The following is a 23,260-nucleotide window of genomic DNA, read 5'->3' as shown; positions in this document are numbered from 1 at the left end:
TGCTTAAGTGTGTTCATTCCATGTTTTTTGTTTTGACTAGGCAATTAATTTTTTGCAGGAGTAGTTAGTTCGTTGAGCAATGAAACTGGAGAAATAAATCCATCTGATAAGATGGAGAGATGAGTGAATTGAAGGTATGTACCAATTTTAAGGTAAGGGATCTCTGGGCGACAAAGATGGCAGTCAGGCTAATGTAATGAAGGTGAGTTTCAAGGATTATGGGTAGGAACATGAAGAAAGAAATTGGATTGGAAGTTTTTAGCTCTGTGGCGGACATTAATGATTTCTCAGTGGAGCAATTCATGGTTAGAGACAGTATAGTACCATGGAAAAAGGGAATCTCAAGTTTGGAGAGCAAATTGCAATAAGTAAGTACTTGAGGGAGGGGACACAATGTTGGGCTATGAATTAGAAAAAAATTAGGTTCTCAGTTTAAGATAAAGGGGGAACAATATTCAAGTATGAAAAGAGGTCGGCTGGAAATTGGTGGTGATATGAAAGTCAACGGATTGCTGATTTTAGTTCACCGTATGACCTAGAGAGTTTCCTCTAAAGCTGTCTGGAGGAAACTTTTTTGATGTGTGGTAAAAAGTTCAGTTTGGAATAAAGAGGTATCCCAATGTCAGTGTGAGATCAAATTCTCTGGATCGGCTTCAGATCAGAGATGGAATTCATGGTATGAACATATAAAGTAGTCATAAGGGTCTTAGATTTATTAGGGCTTATTTTGAACTTCCAGGAGTAGTTCCAATGTGAGATGGGTTTAAGGGCTCTCTGGATTGCTAGGCTGCCAGAACTTTAGTTGACTCTAGTGGCAATTTTGACTGGTTAGAATACGTAATAATTTTCGGGTGTGCATAAGAACTAGAGTTAGATGTGATTTATTCAAAAAATGCAAACACGAGAGCTCAGAGAATTACTTTGGAGGAAAGCAGAAGTTATGCCCAAAGAGGTGATCTAACACCATGGACTGTTACCATTTGAGATCTTTTGGAAAGAAAATCAAAATAGAACTATATATTAGTGAATGAAATATAATGATACATGAAACACTATCCCTAAACTAATATTATTTAGATTCGATTAAATTGATTACCTAAGAAGAAAGAGACAACAATTTACAAAAGTATTTTTCAATTTATCATATATATCATCAATATCATTTATTGCAAATGTCAGAGAGAATTGGAAATTGTCTTGGTCAAAATTATATCAATTTTGTTGGGGAAATTTTAAATTCCAACGGCAGTGGCACTTCTTTGGGAATATATATAAAAGACAAGAAGCAATAATAATATGCTCTTGTGGCAAACCGGGCATTTACGTATCTTCATTTCGCGCCTTAGTTATCGATAATTTTGACGCCAAAGCGATTGCAACGACACCGTCTTGATAATGGCATCTCTCATTTGGTTTTTGGGAAAATCTGTATTTGGTATTTGGACGACCCGGTTATTTCAGCACAACCCAATTATTGATATCATTGCTATCCATTGAAAGTGGAACGTACCCTTGGTTCAGGTTCATAGTGGTTCAGCTATTTCGAGGGAAGGGGAAGTGCGTTTATTTGGTTTATTATTGCTGCTAATTGTTGTTCATAACATAATCGTCACGAAATGGATCTGAAAAACAGTGAAAGATTATGCAGACTATGTCTTTGCAACAGTAGCAGGGTTATTGATGTCTTGGAAGAAAACGGTGATCTGGGGTTTGCCGTGGCCAAAACTATTGAGGATTTACTTCAATTCAAAGTAAGATGCGTGTGTTCCTGTGGAAGTCATTTAAATCTTTAAAATATTTAATTATTCCCCGCATTGAAGTACAGCAGTGTCATCTCTTCTAAACTCCACTGGTGTTAGATTATCGCCCAATAACGGTAGAATTTGTCTTACCTAAGTTATGGCACTTTTCAAAACATTACTGGAGTTTGGAAAGAATATAAAACCCAAAGCCGTACACTTAATTGTGTACGGCTTTGGGTTTTATATTCTTTCCATTCACTCGGCCGTAGTACGTTCTTTATCTATTTATTACTGGAGTTTGTTTGATCCGCACGAGAAGAAGCATAATAGTTCACGTTACTCTTAAAGTTGCTTACTGATTAGGTAATCCATGTGAAAATCATTTCATTCATGGTTAAAGATAGATTTCTTGTATATGCATGGTAGAGTTAGTTGTTACCCATTCTTCACTGTCAAAGATCCACTATATTGGTATTTTTAGATCCCGTGATCTGTACTATGCAGTTAAGTGATTGCTTTGAGATAATTCCACATTTGGTGAATATTTACGGTATGCTATTTAAGTTAAAATATTTTACTCCAATTATGATTTATTGTTGCTAAATTTAAACTAATTTATTGCAGGTGCGGAAGTTGGGAAACTACTCATGGCTGGCCTGCTCCACTTGTCTGGAAAAGCTGATTGAGTTCAGACTCTTCAAAAGTCGATGCATTGATTCTAATATAACATTCGAAAAAAGATTCTGTCAATTCCACAGTGATCAGTTTGGGCCAAATGATGATATCCAAGCGGTTGGTTTCATAGTTCTTTATTCAAAATGTTTTTGACATCCATTTAGTATTTCGAATGAGGTTCTCGGTTGATTTGTTATATTTGGCATATTTGGCCCTCAGTTAAGTTTTCATCGGCATTAAAAATATAGTGTAGCAATATCTTATAGATCCATGATATTATGCTAGAATATCTCAAATCCTGCTGAGTGTTGTACTACTCCCTGACAGGATCGTTACTCTTCTATGTTGCGGTCACCACTCTGTGGTTTTCATACCCGAAGGATGGAATCTATTCCATCAAAGTTTGTGCATTGAGTTTCTAAAAAGTTATATTCATGCCATGATTCCTAAAGATACCATTAAATGTTACGAATTATATGTATATCATCCTTAAATAAGCACCAAAAACAGGTTTAAGGTAACTTTTCTAAACCAACTGATGAATAATATGGTCCACTCCTCTTAGCTGTTATGTTATATCCTTTAGAGTTCCTACTCATTCCATAAGGAATGATTTGATATTGTATACAATTACATTGCCCAAAATTATGCCTTACATTCTCCTATTGCTCAAATTGTGAAAGATGGGGATAACTGTAAGCAATATTTTCTGTATATCTACCTCTCATAATTAAGTATTTGATGACAATACCAGAAGTGACTCAGAAAATGCATCCAGCTGATTCAAAACATTTGATAAACCTTCAACTTTCTACAAAATGGTGTGAAAATTATTAACCTAAGGATAGTTTTTTTTGGTGTCCTGAAATCAAGCATGATTTGTATGTCATGATGAGTATTTTTGTATATAAATTGCATATTTTGTATTTTATATTTTTTCTGAGTGTCTTTCCGTTTTCAGCCAGCATCTCAAATGCTTTTTGCCATCTATAGCAATATGATTGTCACAATTTTGAATTAGGTAAATTTCTCCCCCTAGTTTCAACGATGATTACACCCTTCTAGGTGGCGCATTGTTAATTTGGTAATTGAAAAGAATTAGGGTCCTTAATGTGGAAAAAAGTCATAAATTGTATTAATCCCTATTTCTTTGAAATATTTCCATGTGGTTGTGGGCACACACATGTATTTTCTTTCCTCATGGACTATAGAGTTGACATGGTGGAAGGGCTTGTGCATTTCCGATGACCCCTTGAGCTGTGCTGGTGGGAGCAATGATAATGCTCTGGTAGGGTCACCCACGCCAAGTAGGTCGGATGTTAGAAGCCAGATGTAAGGTAGTCCATGCAGCATCTGTTCTTCAGTGTGGCGGTTGCCAAGGCATCTGACCCCAGTGGGGTGGCCATTGGGTATTGGTGTCACATTAAAAACACTATTGAGGAAGGCAACGGGAAACCACAAATGAAAGCCGTGTGTCGTGCCCGGCAGCGGGAGAGGCAAGGCCTCCGCAGTTGTCATCTTACAAAACTCTTGCAAAGGAAAACCAACAGCAGCAGCAGAGAAGATGCGGAAGAAGAAGACCAAATTATTTAGAATAGGAACTTGGAATATTAGGACAATGTTGAGGACAGGAAATGAGAGAATATAAAGCAAGAGATGGGTGTAGGAAATATAGATATTTTATGCATAGAAGAATGGTGATGATGTGGGGGACTACAGTTTAGGAACAAGGAATGACGGCTGTGAGGAAGCAATGGATTTCTGCAGGAGACAGGGGCCAATCATCACGAATGTATGGTTTAGGCATCTCAAAAGGCATAGGTACACATGGAAAATGCCTTGGGATTCAGGAAGATATCAGACTAAATTATGGTTAGGCATAAATTTAGGACTATCAAAATTAATTTGCACAGTTCCTGGGGAGTGGATGCAGATTCAGGCCATAAGTTAGTGTCTATTTCAAAAAGATGAAGCAGGGAAGGCATTGTAGGAAATGAGATTTGGAAGCATTAACAGGGACAACATTAACAAGGAGCGAGCATCTTTAAAGAAAATAATGGGTGGAGACGAGAAGCTATGTAATATAGAGTAAAAATGGGAACAAGAGAGTAAAAAATGGATATCGAAAACCACAAATAAAACCATAGGAACTGCTAGAAGGACAAGGAAACCATGGATCACGGATGAGAAGATTAGAAAGATAGGTGAGAGAATGAAATGGGAAAATGTAAACACAGAGTTAGGCCGAAGGAAGTACAAAGAGTTAAATAATAAATTGAGACAGGTAACAAAGAAAGCAAAAGAAGCATGGTGGAAGATGCAGTGTGATGATATGGAAAGTTTGCAGAAGAAGGGTGAAATAGGTGCCCTATACAAGAAGCTTAAAACACTATCGGGAAGTAAGAAGGGGAGAGCTGCGTCAACAGTTAAGTGGTTAATAGTTGAAACAGAAAAGATCCAAGAGAGGTAGAAGGAATATGTAGAACTGTATGATAAAGATAGGCCTGCATGATTAGGTATACAAAAGAGAATATGGCACAGATGGGGATAGCATAGATCCAGGCTTACTCGCCGTTGAAATAGAAAGGGAATTAATGGATTAAAAATCAAATAAGGCCGTGGGGGTTGACAACATTCCTGCGGAAGAACTAAAAGGTTTAGGAAAATTGTGGGAGGAAGAGTTTGTATGGACTAATTCATAGCATTTATGAGAGAGGATTTTGGCGGGAAGACTTTGTCAGGTCAGTGTAAGTTCTTATTCAAAAAAAGGGAAAGGCAGCTATATAAGAGGACAACAGAACAATAAGTTTAATTTTGCTCACAGCTTAAGTGGTTCTCAGGATCATCAACCAGGGGATAGAGAGCAGGGCAAATTATTACTTAGGGGGTGATCAGATTGACCTCGAGAAGGGACGAGGCATGTGTGATGCCAAAATGGTCAAATTAGTAGGGACATAGGGAGAAAAATTGCATTAGGCAATATTACCGGTGCACACTACTAACAGTTTCAGCACACATGCGACATCATAATGTATTTTCATGCTTGATGATGTCAACTCTGTGAAGAAAGCAGTATTTGGAAACATTTGAATTCAGGGAGAATGTTAGGCAAACAAGGAAGAGTTAGGAATAGGGATGTTGGATGCAAAGAAGGGAGGAAAGAAGTATATGGAGATGAAGAGGGATTAATCATAATGTTGGATGCCAAGTTGAGTTTTGGTATGCGAGGCAAGGGAATTATTGCTCTACCGTTTGGTAGCTTGTGTTTATCCGAAACCTAACTTAACTTGGTAGGTTAAGACCAACAATAATAATATCTATTTTTATGATTGATGTTGATATTTTCTAGGGTTCAAACTTGTTGATTTACTAATAAAATGTTGGGCTTGTATTTCATAATGAGTGAAGGAAATATCTTTTTTGTTTATATAAAATGTTTCATATTTATGTATTTTTGAAATTACTTTATTCCTTTGTTTTTCATTTAATATGATTTCAATGCTTTTGTAACTCTTTGGATTGAAATGCAATGTACTTGTGTGTGCTGATTTATTTTTTTATGGTTTTTATACCGGCTTTTAACCATCTAATTTTTTGTAAATAAATATTTTTTGTTCTCCTAAGTTTAGTTTCCCATGAATAAATATTTCAAATGAAAATCCTTATCGAATCAAATTTAAATGTAACCTGGCTAACTACTTAATGACTCTTGTCTCGGTTAACTTTAGTAACTCTTCCGATATTATTCACCTTCCCTTTTGTGCAAATTTGAATACCAGTTATGTTGTGAAAGAGTAGTAAATGGTATTTTGGAGAGAGCCTAATTCAGTCAGCATTCTCTTAGAAGGCTGACTCTCAGTTTAATCATAATCATATTTTTCATGGTACTTTTTGATCAAGTTGATGTTAATGGCCTCCTCATATTGCTATAAGTGTACATTAAAACAATTTCAAAGTGTAAAAGTCATTTGCCTTGACAGGGATCCCTTGATGTCCAACCAAGTGGTTCAGCCAGTTAAGCTGCCGTGGTGGCATCCTCTTGCACTCAGTATCCTGGTCAAGGCAAATGATTTTTGCCCTTTAAAATTGTTACATTGTGTTATTTTGCATTAGTGGATGACTTCGTTAAAAGTTACCGTCATGGCATCTCCCACAGTTTCTTTGAATTAGCTATCAGTGCAATTAAAGGAGAAGCTGCTTTTTTAATGTTATAAATGCTTAGTACTTATGCAGCAAATCCATATTTATTTATTTAATTTGATATTTTTTCTTCTGTAATCTTCTGCATTTTTATTTTGAGTTTATGTGTTGTCATGTAACTCTGGCATGCAGTTTAATGTATTTAGCTGAGGCAAGCGCTTGTCATTGTATTTAGTGAAGGCTCTTGAGAGAAGGTGAAGGTATTTAGACTTGCCGTCTCAGAGAATCCATGTGCTGAAGTGGCTGAAGCCATATACTGCTCATTTTGGCAGTATCTGATCTAAAGATTATTATGTGTTAAACACTTATAAAGATAAAAAGAAACTTAGCTAGTGATGCCATGCTTCCAAAATGTTTTAAATCAATACAAAAGAAGCTATAATTAGCTATATTAAGAAGGATAGGGGCTGGTAAAAGAAGTTCTTCATAGAACTCTCCAACTCTGTCTCCTCTTGTGGACATGAGTTGTTTCAGCTGTGGTCCTGCTCTGTAGGACAGCCAGTACTGAAGGACCAATCTCATTTTTTATCTCCGAGTTCTCCGATTTAAAGATTGTATTAATTGCAGTTTCCCATATACCTTCTTTTGATTCCCTAATCTTGTCATGTCCTGCCAACTCATCCACCTTAACACCTTTAATTTTTGGCTCAATTTTTCGGGTATTTTTCCTATGTCTTCCTTGAGGAAGCTCATTTTTTACCTTCAAATTTCTATTGGTAATTGATGTCAATGGTCACTAAGTGACCAATTAGTGTAGATGTTTGAGCTGCTAGGGTCTTTAATGAATGCAAAGCCGAGTGAGGGAATGATAGTGCAGTGGCTGTGAGGTTGTTTGCTACTGCTAGTAAGCCTAATTAATGACATGCAAACATTCGCATAATTTTATGCGCTGATTTATGGGGAAGGGATCCTAAACCAAGGTTTGACTCACATAAGGCACCAGCAACATATTTGTACCGGTAAGGCACACACCCATGCACTCTCCTGTGGTTATTTGCAGGGAAGGGAATTCCTTGGCCACAAAATACCCTACCATTTTATGATTTCTCAAAGGAGTGCTCTAGGGAGCCCTCATTTGGGAAAGCCTGCCAGATCGCAGACAGACTAAGTGGTTTTGAGTACAACCTCCCTCATGTTAAGATTGTTAAAGAGAGGCTCGAAAAGATTATTTAAAGGTTTGATTAGAACTTCACTCATATGAGAAGTTGACAATGTATCAATGTTTGTCAGATTTTTGCAAGTATGTGCTAATGAATAAAATGACCTTACTGAGAACAATTCTTCATGTAGAGTGGCCTTAAAAACCATCGGCTCATAACATAATCCACAAATCATTTCTTAAAAACTTGGGAAAATGGCCATCATATGCCATGAAAATAATTTAGTGGGAAAAAACTTCATGTTCAAATGTTTGGTGGCATTTTTATGGTTTCCTTTTTGGTGATCCAATGCCAACTCAACCAATGTTCCGCATCAACCATTTTTAATTGCCATAATTTTCTCCATGAATGGCTTTGAACTTAGCCCAATGCAAAATATTTTAATCACAGTATGAATGCTTTATTTTAGAGAGAGCATTGCATCCACTTCGGCACAAATTGAAAATTGTCCCTAATGTAAATCCAAGCAAATTGGGCTTATTTGTACGCCTGTAAAAATCAATTTCAAGTAGTTAAAACCGGCTATGTTTATTCAAAGAACCGCACAAAATGCCATGAAAGTTTATTTCACTGACTTCTGTGCTTATATGTACTAAAATGCAAGAATTTCACTGTTAAAATTATTTGCCTAGGTTGTGAATAATGTTTTTACTAAAATTTTAATTTTTATGAGAAAATCTACCCTTAATATCCTAAAATAATGTGAATATCATTAAATTTTTCTGTTATAAATATTCAAACGTGCGTTTACATAATTAAAACAAAGATTAATTTTAGACACCTATTGCAGAAGTTATCAAGTGAAGGCCATAAAAAACTGCTGGAAATTTATGCATGATAAACATTTAAAATGGTACCAATTTTGGATGGACATTTAGCATATTTTTTAATGAATTAATTAACTGCCGGTCCACACACATTGTTTTATTTCAAAATGCTGATTCCCCTCAATAACCAAATTTTACTAATCAAATTTAACATTCCATTGACCAATGGAACTATGTCGGGTAGTGATTCAATTATCATTCACAAACAGAGTCGTATTGATAGGCCTAAGTTAATGAAGAGTATCTAGTTTTAGATTAGTTCAGGACTATTATAAATGCAAGAAAAGTTATAATATCGTGTGTATAAAAGTTATAACATCAAATATACACAGCTGATTCCCCAAACTATTTCTCCACCTGTAAACTGATGTTTCACTTTGCTTGATGGTGGAAGGCTCAAGCTTGAATCATTGCCTTAGGGTATTCCCTGAATGACTCTCTCCCTCGGCTATAAATGTCAGAGTCACACTTTGCTCAATGGTGGTAGGTCATAGACCTAACTACTTTCTTTTCTTAATTTTATTTCAATACGTGTGATTGGTGGGCCCCTGACGCAGAGGGAAACCTCTCGTAAGCCCTGATAGGGTGAGAGTGTATGCGACTAGCAAGGATCACTGCTGCATAGTACATCCAAGCTAGAGAATGCGTGATTAATTTTCACTTTTTTAGTTCTAAAAGTTTTTTTAAGTTTAAAAAAATTAATTATTTTTTTCCCCCCCTCCATTTCATTGTTCTAACCGTTTGCGGTATTTAAATATTTCAATTATTTTCAGTTTTTTACTATTGTTAGTCTTATTTTCAGTTAATTATTTAATTTTATAATTTTTATCGATTTACTGTTTCTATTTTCTCCAATATCCCCCACCCATCCTTTGCCCATTTATAAGAGTACGGCTGGGGTGAACTCTTCCCATTATACTTTCTTTTGTATATTTCTTTAGCTTTTTTTTTCGCGGTGTTGTGAGGAAGTTGAGGAGGTGAATGTCTGTGAGAAGGGAGGCTTAACTCACTGAAATATCAAGTAGCTGAATGAAATTTCTTTATGTCAGCAAACTGTCTCCCATTGATTTGTTATTTTGCGCTGTAATCATTCCTTGAGTCTATCCGTGTCTAGTAGGTGTCATTTGCTTGGATGAAGTGCTTCCTGTGGTTACTCATTGATCCATTAATTAATTTGGGGATGGAGGTATACTTTTGTACAAACATGTGTTCCATAGACAAAATTGTCTGTTGTGTAATTCAGGAGCCAAATGAACCTGGGACCAGTGAGACATGGCGCAATAGCAATGAAACTGTGGATTTGGTGATGTCTCGGATTGATGCTGATGAAGAGCTGATTTCCTCCAGAAGAATTCCAGGCATCAAGACAGAGAATGCAGGTTTGGAAGGAGTAAGTATGTGCATCTAATAATACTGAGTGGGCGCTCAAAGATTTCATCCATCCATCTTGTATTCATTCTGTATCACTATAATTTTCAATACTACTTTTGCTTTGCAGGAAAAGATTGTGGAATTTAAGAAGGAGACCCAAGGGGCAGAAGAGAATGATTTAATTAATCCTGAAGAGGTATGTAGAGGGTGAACTTCCATCATTGAGTACACTTTTATTTGGAAAAGAAATTGTCCAGACCAATACCTTTATTGATTCTCAGTTGGATGTGAATTCTAGAGAAAAAGAAGTAATGTTCCCTCCACAAATTTCATCAGCAGTGGACATCAATTAACTCATTGGATTTCTGCCGCTCCTTAAATGAGTAATTTTTGATCGATTTCCAAATCGTTGAAAGGGGAAAAAATACCATTTTAATTCAGTAAAATTTCTTTCACTTGAGTTCCTTTTTTATTCAAGAATTACTATAGCAATGGATTTTCTGTGAAACTTTTTTAAAGTTTCGATTGGGAAAAATAGACTGTGGTCCAGTTTCACCGTTTTGACTTAATTCGGTTGGTCGGCATTCATTTCTTTTTACTAATTAATTAAGTGATACTGAGTACTTATCACCTGTAAAAAAGAAAAAATCTATAGCAGTACAATATAAATCAAGGAAATACAGCAGTAGCTTCCATTATACAAGGTTGTTTAAAAAAATGCATTTAAAAAAAACAAGGCACTTGGATAAAAAACATCCTGCTAAATGGGATCAATTAGATGAGTCATGGTTTATGGCATTCTTGAATTTTCAAATTTGAGAATGAAAAAATATCTATTTTTTGTGATAATTCATTATTGCCGCTCAAGTTTTAAATAATGACATATAAAAAGTAAAATTTTTGGACAAATAAGGAATATTAAATGTATTAGGTTCTTCTGTTACTCTGAGTTGTGTGCAAAATTGTAGTTTTTCCATAAATAAAGGCAGTAAATTTAGTTATATAGCCAACAATATGAAAACATTTGGCCCAGCAACTTCCCTTTGGGTGGGAATGAATCAAGTTGAGTTCTGATAGTATCTCAACTAATACCGAAAGAAGGGAGGCCGAAACCACGTAATATCATGTGGGTCAATCGTAATAAGGTGACCTCATTGGGGAACAATCCTCAAGTGTGGGCCTGATTAGAGAGCAAAAGAAAGTTCTTAAATAACTATGTCCGGGAAATCTTTGCTAACACTTAAAATGCAATCCTAAATCCTCTTAAGCTTTCATAACTATGGCGTGAACATGTCCTTTAAATTTCAATTCTCTGTCTCAAACAATACGCCAAAGTAAGAACATTCTTCTACTCACTTTAAAAGACTTTTACACAAATTGTAATCATACAGAATAGGGGACCTTTTATGACTGTATGTCATGATAGTTAGTTCAGTATTTAGTTTGTGTGCTTCTTTGTTTTTTTGCACAATTTTTGTGTAGCCATTAATGTATTATATTGTGAGGTTACTTTCACCGGCTTGAGACCCTTTGAGTTCACCTTTTAACATTTGGAAATTCTGCTGCTGGATCGGAGCATGGGCCAGTGCTTTGGGGATGTCATCTGAACGGGCATATCACATTTTAATGGTGGAATTGGAAATGAGAAAAGAATCTGCTGGATGGGTGCTGCTACTCTCGATGCAGGATCATAAATGCATCAGAATGGAAATTTTATGAGCAATATTTGACCCATTTTAAGAGCAACCAACAAGATTTTCTGCACCAGTTTGTGACGACAGATGAAACTTGGGTCCACTAGCAGTCAAAGCAGAGGAAACGTGTTGATTCACCACCACCAAAGAAAGCGAAGGCAATATGGTCGGCCGGAAAGGTGATGGCTTCCGTTCTCTGGGATAATAAAGGGATTCTGCCAATGGATTATCTTCCCACTGGCCATCACTAGCCTTCTGGACCAACTTCAGCGAAACATACACGAAAAAGGGCCAGGTTTGGGAAGGAAGAAAGTCATCTTTCATCAAGACCACGCACGCATGTGTCATTGCCATGGCAAAAATACATGAGCTAAGATACATTGTTGCCACACCCACCTTATTCGCCTGATTTGGCTCCATCAGATTTCAATCTCCGCCCCAAGCTCAAAATTTTCCTCAAAAGACAGTGATTCTCTTCAAACAAAGAGCTAATGGCCAAAGTAGACAGGTATTTTACGGGCCTGGAGGAATGTAATTTTCAAGATGGGACCAAGACATAGGAACATTGCTGGACCAAGTGCATTAGTGTACCGGGAGACTATATTGAAAATTAAATAGTTTGATTAAGGTAAGTCGTTTATTTCTATTCCATTCTGAGAACTTTTCAAATTGCCCTCGTTAAGTTTATTCCTTATAATTTCTATTCACTTTCCATGGCTATCCATGGGGCACTTTGTCCTTGTTATTCAGGGATACTTTCTGGTCTTCTTGATTCTCTGTTGTCACTGCAGTGTTTACCATAAAAAGGTACATACATGCTGATTTTGTCCTCATTTGATGTAACTCCATTGATATTCATTCCTTTTAATTATGCTATTGCTTCATCCAGAAATATGTTGATTGCTCTGGTGCAAGGTATCTTTGGGCAGTTCATATCTTTTAGCACATATTTATTTATAATGCGGTCAAAAGCCTCTTCTACTTTTGGTAAATAATTACTTTGGTCATTGCAATCTATTGTATTCTTTTTCAGCTGGTTGGACTTTTTGTTCTACTTTGCATTGTTAAAGGCCTTCTCAATGTACACTGATGTCACATTGAATGACTCATTGATGTGCATCATTTTTTAGATTAGAATTCTTTGGCAGGGTGTGGTTTTCTTAGTGTCTTCTATATTTCTTCTGTATGCAAATTGATTTTCTGAAGGGGTTTCTTCAATATTTGGTGAAAGTGCCTTAATAGCCCCCCCTCATATCATTCTAAAAATAAGTTAAAAGTCCTATGCTTTCAATATTTAAACATCAAAAGCAAATGTTTTTTTATGAATTCTATAATTAATATAATTTTTATGTTTATTTTCTTAATTCTTTTCACAATAATTTTATTTCATTACAAACCAATAAGGTCTATTAAAAAAACTTGTGACTGTTTGAATAAATTCTTGATTTAATTAGTTGCCTTTAATCGTGCTTATTGCCTTCAAAATACAGCTCTTGACTGCCAATGCATTGCTCCCGACATTTTTTCCAGCTTTCGAATGCTGCCTGCAGTGCTTCTTCTGGGATAGCCTCTTAGTCTGTGGTACAATTATGTTGGATATCCTCAAAAGTTTCAAATCGGCATCCTTTCAAGGTGGATTTCAACTTAGGAAATAGCAAAAGGTCTGCTGGAGCAAGATTCGGAGAGTTCGGTTACTGTGTGATCACCTGTGTGCTGTTTTGGCCATAATCTCAGTAACAAATCAATGATGTTTGCGCTGATGCATTGTAAGTTGTAAAAGTGGAGTTTTTTCTGGCTGATAGGTATCTAACAATGTCAGCTGTTCTTGCATATAATTTAAAAGAACACTACAAAAAGTAAATATATATATTATGTCATACATCTTGGAAGCATATTTAGCCTTGATAACAACCATACTTGTCAGTACCATTACAATTCTTAAGGAATTATAATGGTACAGACAAATATGGTGTATCTCACACCCAATATTTACAAACCAGGATTAACATATCCGCCATTGCTTTTGCACAACAGTGGCCATTAGAAGGAATTTAAAAAATCTGTCATTCTCACTACTGCTTCTTCACCTAATCCCTTGTATTTGCCTATTTAGTCTAATGATCTTTCTAATTGGTGACATCTATTTAAATAAAAGACCTTCTCTTGTGAGTTCATTGATTCATTAGGTCCCTGTAAATTATATTCAGGCTCTCTTTTTTACTCTTTCTGTCTTTTTTAATTAATTTGGGGATGGAGGTATACTTTTGTACAAACATGTGTTCCATAGACAAAATTGTGTGTTGTGTAATTCAGGAGCCAAATGAACCTGGGACCAGTGAGACATGGCGCAATAGCAATGAAACTGTGGATTTGGTGATGTCTCGGATTGATGCTGATGAAGAGCTGATTTCCTCCAGAAGAATTCCAGGCATCAAGACAGAGAATGCAGGTTTGGAAGGAGTAAGTATGTGCATCTAATAATACTGAGTGGGCGCTCAAAGATTTCATCCATCCATCTTGTATTCATTCTGTATCAGTATAATTTTCAATTCTACTTTTACTTTGCAGGAAAAGATTGTGGACTTTAAGAAGGAGACCCAAGGGGCAGAAGAGAATGATTTAATTAATCCTGAAGAGGTATGTAGAGGGTGAACTTCCATCATTGAGTACACTTTTATTTGGAAAAGAAATGTGAACTCTTAAGAAACAGAAGTAATGTTCCCTCCATAAATTTCATCACCAATGGATACCATTTAAAGTGTCCCAAATGACAAGACTGAATCCACCATTTCTTTCCTACAAAAAAGAAAATGTAAATGTAAAGTTTAGAAGAGGCCTATGATATGGCAAGGGAAAGCCTGCTGATAAATAGCATTGTGTTTGTCGTCATAATTAATGAAATGAAGATAAAGTGATTCTGTTTTCAGAAGATAGTTGGACTTTTGCGAAACATCCTGAATGAATTTGGCATAATCGGTAGGTTTCCTGGACTAGAATGTCAATTGTTTCCAAATTACTCTCTAAGCCATAAAATTGCATTGGCGATGACTTTAAAAACTTTTGTGGAAGAAGCTGCCCCAGATGTGGGTTCCTAAGTTTCTGGCGCAGTGTGTACCAAGCCAAGTAGCCAAGGCACAAGATGTCATTTTCAGAGTCTTGGGTTTCGCTTAAAAATTACAGAATACACCCCAATTAAAGTCGAAATTATTTCCATCCTGTAGGGAGTGCATCTTGAGTCATGTGCAGTTTTAGAATGCCAATGAGAGGTTATAAATAAATGTAATTGAGTACCTGCTAGTGAAGATCTTCTGCAACGGCATCGCGATGATTCCCCAACCCCCTTACCATCCCGACTTTGCATAACTGGAACCTCAATTAACTGTGCTTAATTGGATTGAATGCTATGGTTTGGTTTGAGTGTGTCTAACACCTGCCTGTGTGGGAGATGGTTGCATGTTGGTTTCAATATCACCATCGTAAACCCATATTTCAACTCATATTTTGATGATTTTAAAAAGCTTTCATTACCATTTGTATTGGCAAACAGTTTCTGACAGATGTTAACATGGATTTCTTTTTGATTTTCAGTCAAGCAATTTAGCAAGAAGTTAGCAATGATTCAATACATCTGAATTTTTTCAGCAAAATTTGCTGTCAGGGTACATATGTACTGATACCCAAGTCCTTTGAATGATGATTTGACCAATCACAGTATGAATTCTTTTAATATAGTCATTTTCTATCAATATGGTCAGTGAAACAGGCCTGAGGTCTTCACCAACTGACATTCTGATCTCTAAAATGTTGAAACCTCTCATAGCTCTGCATTTTGCTCGTACATCATATTTGTATGCTTGGTTAAGCAAGGTTATCACTGTAAAATATTAACTGAGTTTGCAAAAAATGTCATTCATGCTGTTCTTAAATATTTTACATCATAGCTAACCTGATGCATAGCTTGTGCTCTTTACACTAAGTGCTGGTTGAAGGCCAATGTTCATAGTGGAGTGGGACCAATGGCTGTATGTTGTTAGCAAAATCAGTAGGCCCCCTTGCTTGCAGAAGGTTCTGCTGGTTTGTATGCTAGCGGAAAAGACTACTTTTTTAACTCATTTTGTGTATACTCTATGAATAAACCCCATGTTTTCTTTTGATTCAGGCACCAAATGAGACGGGTATCAAGGAGAGCCTCTTGAAAGGGAACAAGGAATTTGGCATTAGGCACAATGGCCCCAAGATGGCAGAAAGGAAAATTTCAGATAGATTGACTTCTGGGAGGGCATGGCATAATAGCGATGAAACTATGAATTTGGTGATGTGTCGGACTGATGCTGATGAAGAGCAGACTGCCTCCAGAAGAGTTTCAAATGTCAAGCCACAGAGTGCAAATTTGGAAGGAGTAAGTATATACACCTCGAAATATTCAGTGGGTGATCAGTGATTCTCGAACCTGATTGTGTATGCTGCATCTTTGATTAAGATTAATGATAATTTTATGGATTTTGACAAACACCTTTACAAAAAATACTCATATAAATTAAATGCACTTCTTTTCATTAATGAGGTGATGTAAGTTGATGACTTCTTCAGCAAAACCTAGCCAGGCATATTGCAAAATTTCCATGGTAAAAGTATGACATTCTTTCTTTTCAAAGATTTTATTTAGTTTCATGATGGTGCTTGAATTCATTCATTTTAGAATATTTTATTTAAGTAATTTTGCAGGATTAATTCACTTACATAGTTTGTATAAAAGGTATCGGGATAAGTTTTTGAAAAATAATTAATTTCAGGTATTGCTAAAAGGCCTCAAAATTCTTCTAAGTACATCCTTTGAGCATTGACACACTTTTTCCAGATGCTTTTCCTCATCTCTAAGGCTCCGTGGTAGGCAGATCCCAGAAAGTCCTTAAGGGTACAAGCGTGCAAGCTTCTTTGACGACACTTAGGGTCCCATGGTGGTGGTGTCCTTTGAGGGAGGGAGGATTTCACGTTGGGAAACAGGAAATAGTCTGCTGGTGCCAAGTTGGAACTGTAAGAGGTTTGGGGAATTGTCGCGATGCCTTTGCAGAAGATCTTCACTTCACTCGGCTCTGCCCGTGGTCATCCATCCAAAGACCTTCGGGACAAGTTTAGTACAGATCTTTCTCATCACCAAATTTTTCTCGATGATTGTGTGTGTATTGTCATCTTATCAATGCCAATACACGGTCTGCATTCATGGGAACACTTAACCGTCGGTCTGAATTCATCACTCCACGCACACGTCAGGAAAAATTGTCAATGATACTTTTTATACAAACCTTAAAGATTATTATTATTATCGACTTGCATGCCTTCCAGGGGTCAAATGCAGATTTGGAACACAATTTAGTTTTTATGACATGCTCTTTCAAACTCATTAAGATAAGGAAGGGAGAAAATGCCATAACAGTATCTTGAAGAAAAATTATGAATTACTAAATTAGAATAGGAATGAAAAAAGGTTGGGGAAAGGCGGCTGGATCTTAACAGTGAGATTGGGGAAGCTGCAAGAAAATTAGGAAACTATAGATTATGGGAGGGATGCTTAATAAGGTGGATGAATAAGAGAATGGATAAATGAAGAAAATAGAAGAATAATAACATGGAAATGGGTAGGAGAATGTCTGAAGAGCTAAATTATTACCTTAGGTAAGAAAGTAGTTGGGTGAAGGAAATTGTGGTGAAAAGATTAGTGCAAGGATATGGAGAAATGCCTGAGACAAGGAGAGTAGGAGCACTATGTAAGAAAGTAAAGGTAAAAGTAAATAATCATGATGTAGTTAGTGAAAAACTACACCGTAAAAACTAAACTGTGAAAAAACTACAGTGAAAAACTAAACTGTATACTGAACATGAGAGATGAGACAAGAACATCCTCTTTGGGGTGAGAGGAAGTATTATCTATGAAAATGGTGCTATCTGGAAATCCTTTTTTCTCATAGTACTATATGTCAGATGCATGCTATATGCAGTACTATATGTCAGATGCATGTACTCTCTGAAAACGAATTTTGTCATGGAGAAATTAAAAAATTTTGGAGTTCACCCAATTGCTTCCAAGTGCTCTTTAATTAACCATTGGTAAATTTGTTTCCAATCCTTTGGATGTGTTTTGGTTTTTTGACCTTCCCATCATCAAGTGTTTCATTTTTTTATCTACCCTTCTATCTTTAAAATACTCCCTTTCAAAGCCCTTTCCCTCTAGAGCTGATTTTTTTATTTTCTACCATAAGCCAGCATTTTGTTAGGCACTGCCAGTTTCAGTGGCGAGGAAGATTTACTCTAGAAGGATTTTTTTTCTTCTAATAATTGTCGAAATTCACTGTGACATTTATCAGCTGATTCTATATCAGTACTTTAATAATTTTCCCAAGACTTCTGCATTGTCTTAGGAAGGAGGGATTTCCCCTAAAAAGATTCCATACCATTTTAAAAAGTGCATCCACCACATGTTGATGGTCCTCGAAACTCTCCCGCAGTCCGTGAAGAATGGTGGAAGTGCTATGCTTTTTCTGCATAGAGCTTCCAGAATAGTACCTGAACAGGATTTTTCCAACTTTCTTTTGAATAAACCACCGGACCTATGGTATCTAAGTTCGATGTACATATTTGCATACAAGAGGAGATGTTAGTAGCAAGAATTACAATAACTAAGGTTAGATGAGATACTGGCAGCATACTAGGCTACTTGGAATGAGAAAAGGAATTTGCTCTTTCCCCCCTAGAACAGTTGGATAAGGTTATTCTGATCCCTTAATGCTCATGGGAAAAATGGCATCTCAAATCTAGCTGTGGTACACTTAATCTCTCTGATTTTATTTTCATGATCTCTCTTACCATAGCATATGAAATTTCAGTTGTAGACATCTGTTGACGGAAATGATTTAGAATTTAATGAGTAGGCCTTCTCCAAACGGCTGGTTACTCTTTTGCTCTTGCCATTTTTGAGTGAATTAACTTTGGACTTATTTCCCCCTAACCTCCCCGACGTAGGACCAAAATGCTTTCGGATTCTCATTTGAATTTTTAGCTAATATTTTCCTTTTGAATTCACTTAAAACTTTCTGAAAATCCATCTTGTCATTCGCTGTAGATACACATATCTCGTTATTGTAAATTATATCATTCTGTTTGTCTGTCTTCTGCATTCGGATTTGAAAACATGGAGTAAGTGGAGGCACGGGAGTGGATGCTCAAAGTCATGGGCTCAAATTTCTCGAAGTGATCACCACTTTTTTGTCATTTAAATTATTATTAAACTTTAGATTAAAAGTGTGTTACAAGACTATGTTCCATACAGTTTTCTTTTTATGACATTGCTGCCAATAATCTATGAGAGAAGTAAGTTTTAATTATTTCTCCAACTGTCTTTCACTTTCACTATCTTTCACTATCCGTCCCCACAAGCTAGCCCGATGTCTTGCACTGAGGGATGGGAATCCAAAAAGAACCTGATCAGTGCGTTATCCTTGTTCTCTGATTATTCACGCACCCTTGAATTGACATGGAAAATTGGGAGTTTACTGTGTATTTAAAAGTTAATTTTTGTTTTTTCTTTGTGTTCCCATCTCATCTTTCTTTATCCTCAAGACATTTTGTGCAATGCCATTTAGACTGCTTCCATCAGCATATAACCTACATATATTTATTTTCGACCTTATGGAGTGAGGCAGATATGTATTGTGAAATATTCAATTTCAATGATTTGAAATGCTAAAAATATATATATATATGTGGTTAATTAGACTATTCTTTTAGTGTATGGGAAATAGCCTAGACATGTATGGATTATGTACGTTCAAGCTGCATTGGCTCTAACATAAGGGTATTGTAAGGGCAATATGAAGGATCATATTCCAGTGATGAAAATGTTGTCACTCAAATTTTGGAATTTAAAATTAGGAGGAAGTTAGGTTACTGTGGCGGCTAGCTAAATGGCTTCCTACCCCAAGGTCCTGGGTTCAAATCCTGGTGGTGGCAGGATTTTTCAGTGATATCACTACTCTGTTGCCACCTGGAGAACCCTTCAAGGGGAGGAAGCCAGCGGCTATTGGATGGAAAACTGTGGACTCGTTTGTAACTTTTGGAAATACTACCTCAACCAAACTAACCATCTGTTCCTTTTCAAGGCAAATGTCCTCAGCTGTTGGGTTGCCTCCCCCCAGTATTTACTTCTACTGCTCAACACAAGGGCAGGCCGAAAAATAATATACACACGCTTGTAGAGCACGAACCAAAACAAATAGCAAGGTCAGGCAAAAAGTATTTTAAAGCGCAATTCTTAAGTTTCAAAATCAGATATTTATTTTGCACGATAGTTACCGTATAAGACTAACACATTTCTCCCAACGTGTAACAAGTTTTTTCATTCCGTCGCTGAAAAACTCTTCCGACTTTTCTCGAATCCAGGACTTGACAGCTGCCGTCACCTCATCTTCCGAGGTGGCTCTTGAGTTGAGGAAAAAAATAAAAATGGCAAGTTGAAAGGTTGGGGGAATAAGGATGGTGCGAATGGTGGGCCTCTCCAGTTGCACGCGAGGTGTGTGGGGGCGAGCGTTGTCATGTTGCGAGATTATTGGCGCCAGGCTGCCTTTAACACGACAAACTCGACCAATATGGCTTATGTTACGCTTTTGTATAATTCTCTGGTCCTTAAAAATCAAGTCTTTGACAAGTTTGCGATTATTATCATCTGTGGTAGTGATTGGACGTCCACTGCGTGTTTCATCAACAATTATGTCTTTTCCAGGCTCGCAACCACGGAATTTTACTACCCATCGATGTACAGTAGATCTATCAACAGTTTCATCTCTATAAACAGCCTTTAAACGACGACGAATCTCAGCAGGAGTCACTCTTTCAGTAGTTAATTATTTGATAACAGCACGCTGTTTAACTTGGGTTGACATAGCACTAGAACACGTCTCCATACTTCCGCTTCTCAAAATACACTGGATGAATGAAACAGCCCCAAATCTGTGCATATGTGTTGAGGGGGAATGTTACTTCCACATACCACCAGGAGTGCTTCTGAAGGCCATTTTGTTTGTGGTCTACAAGCATGTGTGCATTAGTTTTTAGTCTATGCTAGTATGTAATTCTTTTCTCTGAGGGCATCCTTGGAAAGTTAAGGAAATTGTCCAAGTAAGAGGAGTAGTGTTTTATTTATGTGGTTCTTTCTAAAGTTGAATGGAATATTCGATCGAATTACCATATTTTCACACATTGATTAAAACGTTAAAAAAAACCTTGGTTTTCAAGGCACCGGAGAAGTTTGGTGATTCAGCACTCCACCGTGAGAGCCAGCTGCTAGATTCTCGTTTCCGTGGGGTTCATGCAAGTGCAAATGGTGGAAATAAAATGCTGGCTGCCGGTGAGGGCATGCCGTGTAGTTCCAGCAAACAGTCATCGTATGAGCTGGAAGGCGGACGCTTCAACATGCGTGAGAGACTTCGTTGCATCTACTGCGATGCTGTCTTCGTGTCAGAGAGCAGTTTGCAAGTTCACGTGATGGAGCATCAGGAAGGAAGGCTGGGGCGGGACAGCGGGAAAGCACATGCACCCAACGCGAGTCAAAGTGATGAGGAGGGGGACGGCTTGAATGGGAGTTCTTCTCCTATGAACCTGAGTATGAAGACAAGTGACAGATCAAATGCAGTAACGGCACCAGGTGACTCAACGCCCGCGCCTCTTGAGCAAAATGACCAGTCCTTTGAATGTAAAAAGTGCTTCAGGGTGTTTTCATACTTTCAGACTTTCAAAAACCATGAAATTTCATGCGTGGACACGAATAAGTGCTATAGGTGTAATAAATCGTTTGCCAAGTCTTACTTGTACCTGCACATGAAGGCAAGTAAATCAAATGAGACATTTTCCTGTTCAAAGTGCAAAAAATCCTTCAAGTTCAAATGTGAGCTGATAGCACACCGTCAAGTTCACACAAAAATATTCATGTGTAAGGATTGTGAATGCTTTTTCAGTCGGTATTATCACTTGAGAGAGCACATGATGGTCCACTGCAAAGTGAAGCCACTCGTTTGTAGGGGATGCAACGAGACATTCATAGGCAGCCATGCTCTGCGGAAGCATAAACTGGAAGTCCACAATGGCAGGTAAAACTATAAATATAAGAATTGGTGTTCGCTAGCGGAATGATTCCCTTTGTATAAATATGCCACTTCCATGCCTCTCGCATCACATGGGATTGAAGGGTGCTCCTCTCTACGGGTGTACAACTTGGCTCCTTCAATTTGAAATTATTTGTTTTTCTATTAAAAATGGTCCCTGTTGATTCTTCAAATAGTTTAATTTCCAAAAGTTTGTCATTCAAAAAGTAATTACGTTGGATTTGTGAAAAATTAGGCAAAGGAATCATTTATCTTTTAAAATATAACTTTGAAAATATTATACTTGGTCAAGGCTTCACAGATGTTAATGTATGCTCTTCAGTGTGAGCGATGCTCAGTGATGCATTTAATTCCACATCTTAGTCCATGTGTCATAGAGTATGTAGAATGAAATTGTTTGCCTTGACCCTGGAAGTCTGTGGGCCTAAGGTTGTCTTCCATGCAGTGCTGGAAGTATATAAGAGACATCCTTAGGTCACCTTACGACACCTTCCTCTTTTAAAGTTTCCATTAAATACTCTGCCACATTGACTAACAGATCATGATATCAACTATTTATTGCACTGTACATCCCCCTACCACCGTCCAATGAATGTTACTTTCTCTTCACATGAGGTAATGCAACTCAACTCATCCTGAAATTATTACAAGAATTTTCACTGAGAATTTGTTGCATCTTCCATCAAGGGTGAAGCTTCAAGTATGCATGCTTGTTTCCCCTTTAGATTATGTAGTGAGTATGAAACTCACCCTTATAGGTATTTTGTCTGGAACAATGATTGACACTTAACTCTTCTGAAGTGTGCCACGTCAAATGGTGATCCAATATAGTCTTAGTAAGTTATCATCCATTCACATAGATAAGAATATCTTGGCTGTAATTTGGTAGAGCTAAGCGTGACTACCCTGCCTCCTGACATCACAAGTGAGCACCATGTCATGTTGCCAAATCTTACGACTAAACTCGCAAGGAATTAAAACTGCCACTTAACGGTGGCGCAACCAGGGGTTCTAGTTAGCTTACTCTAGATTATGACTTCACCGTCAAGATTTTTTGAACCAATGAATAAAATCAAATCAAAGTCAAAGAAATTGGTGAAACAATTGCAAAAATCAAGTAGAGTACCTCAGAGAACAAACGTTGGCAGTAATGCTAAGATATTTTAAGTAAGAGGGTCTGGGGAGGGAGGGTGAGGTTGGGGAAAATTGGGAGGGGCAGTGACCTCCGCTCCGAGGAAAGGGCACAGGTTTTTTTCTGGGCAAATGCACCACAGCAAAATTTGTAGTGGATCTGATCTTTGCATGTGCTTTAAATACATAAGAGGAGCAATATATATTGGGTTCTTGCATAATGGCATGAGTGAGTGACAATCTCTTAACTCTCATGGAGTTTACTCTTTGTTCATTGAGTCTCATAGAAGATGCAGTCAGGTGTACACT

At 37.1% G+C, this 23,260-nt stretch overlaps 1 protein-coding gene across 1 annotated transcript; it reads left to right on the top strand.

The window, feature by feature from the left end:
* Positions 1-1,401: 1,401 nt before the first annotated feature.
* Positions 1,402-22,987, top strand: LOC139689691 (zinc finger protein 485-like). Its single transcript, XM_071586891.1, has 8 exons — positions 1,402-1,751; positions 2,367-2,534; positions 9,848-9,994; positions 10,103-10,171; positions 13,983-14,129; positions 14,238-14,306; positions 15,829-16,068; positions 20,955-22,987. Exons 1-8 carry the CDS (start codon positions 1,617-1,619, stop codon positions 21,807-21,809), a joined length of 1,830 nt encoding a protein of 609 aa, XP_071442992.1. The 5' UTR covers positions 1,402-1,616; the 3' UTR covers positions 21,810-22,987.
* The last annotated feature ends 273 nt before the right edge of the window (positions 22,988-23,260 follow it).

The sequence above is a fragment of the Hetaerina americana genome, unplaced genomic scaffold, assembly GCF_022747635.1.
Source record: "Hetaerina americana unplaced genomic scaffold, ioHetAmer1.1.p SCAF_27, whole genome shotgun sequence".
Classification (NCBI taxonomy): domain Eukaryota; kingdom Metazoa; phylum Arthropoda; class Insecta; order Odonata; family Calopterygidae; genus Hetaerina; species Hetaerina americana.
Note: the sequence above shows the minus strand (reverse complement) of the source record. Positions and strands in the feature narration are given on the sequence as shown.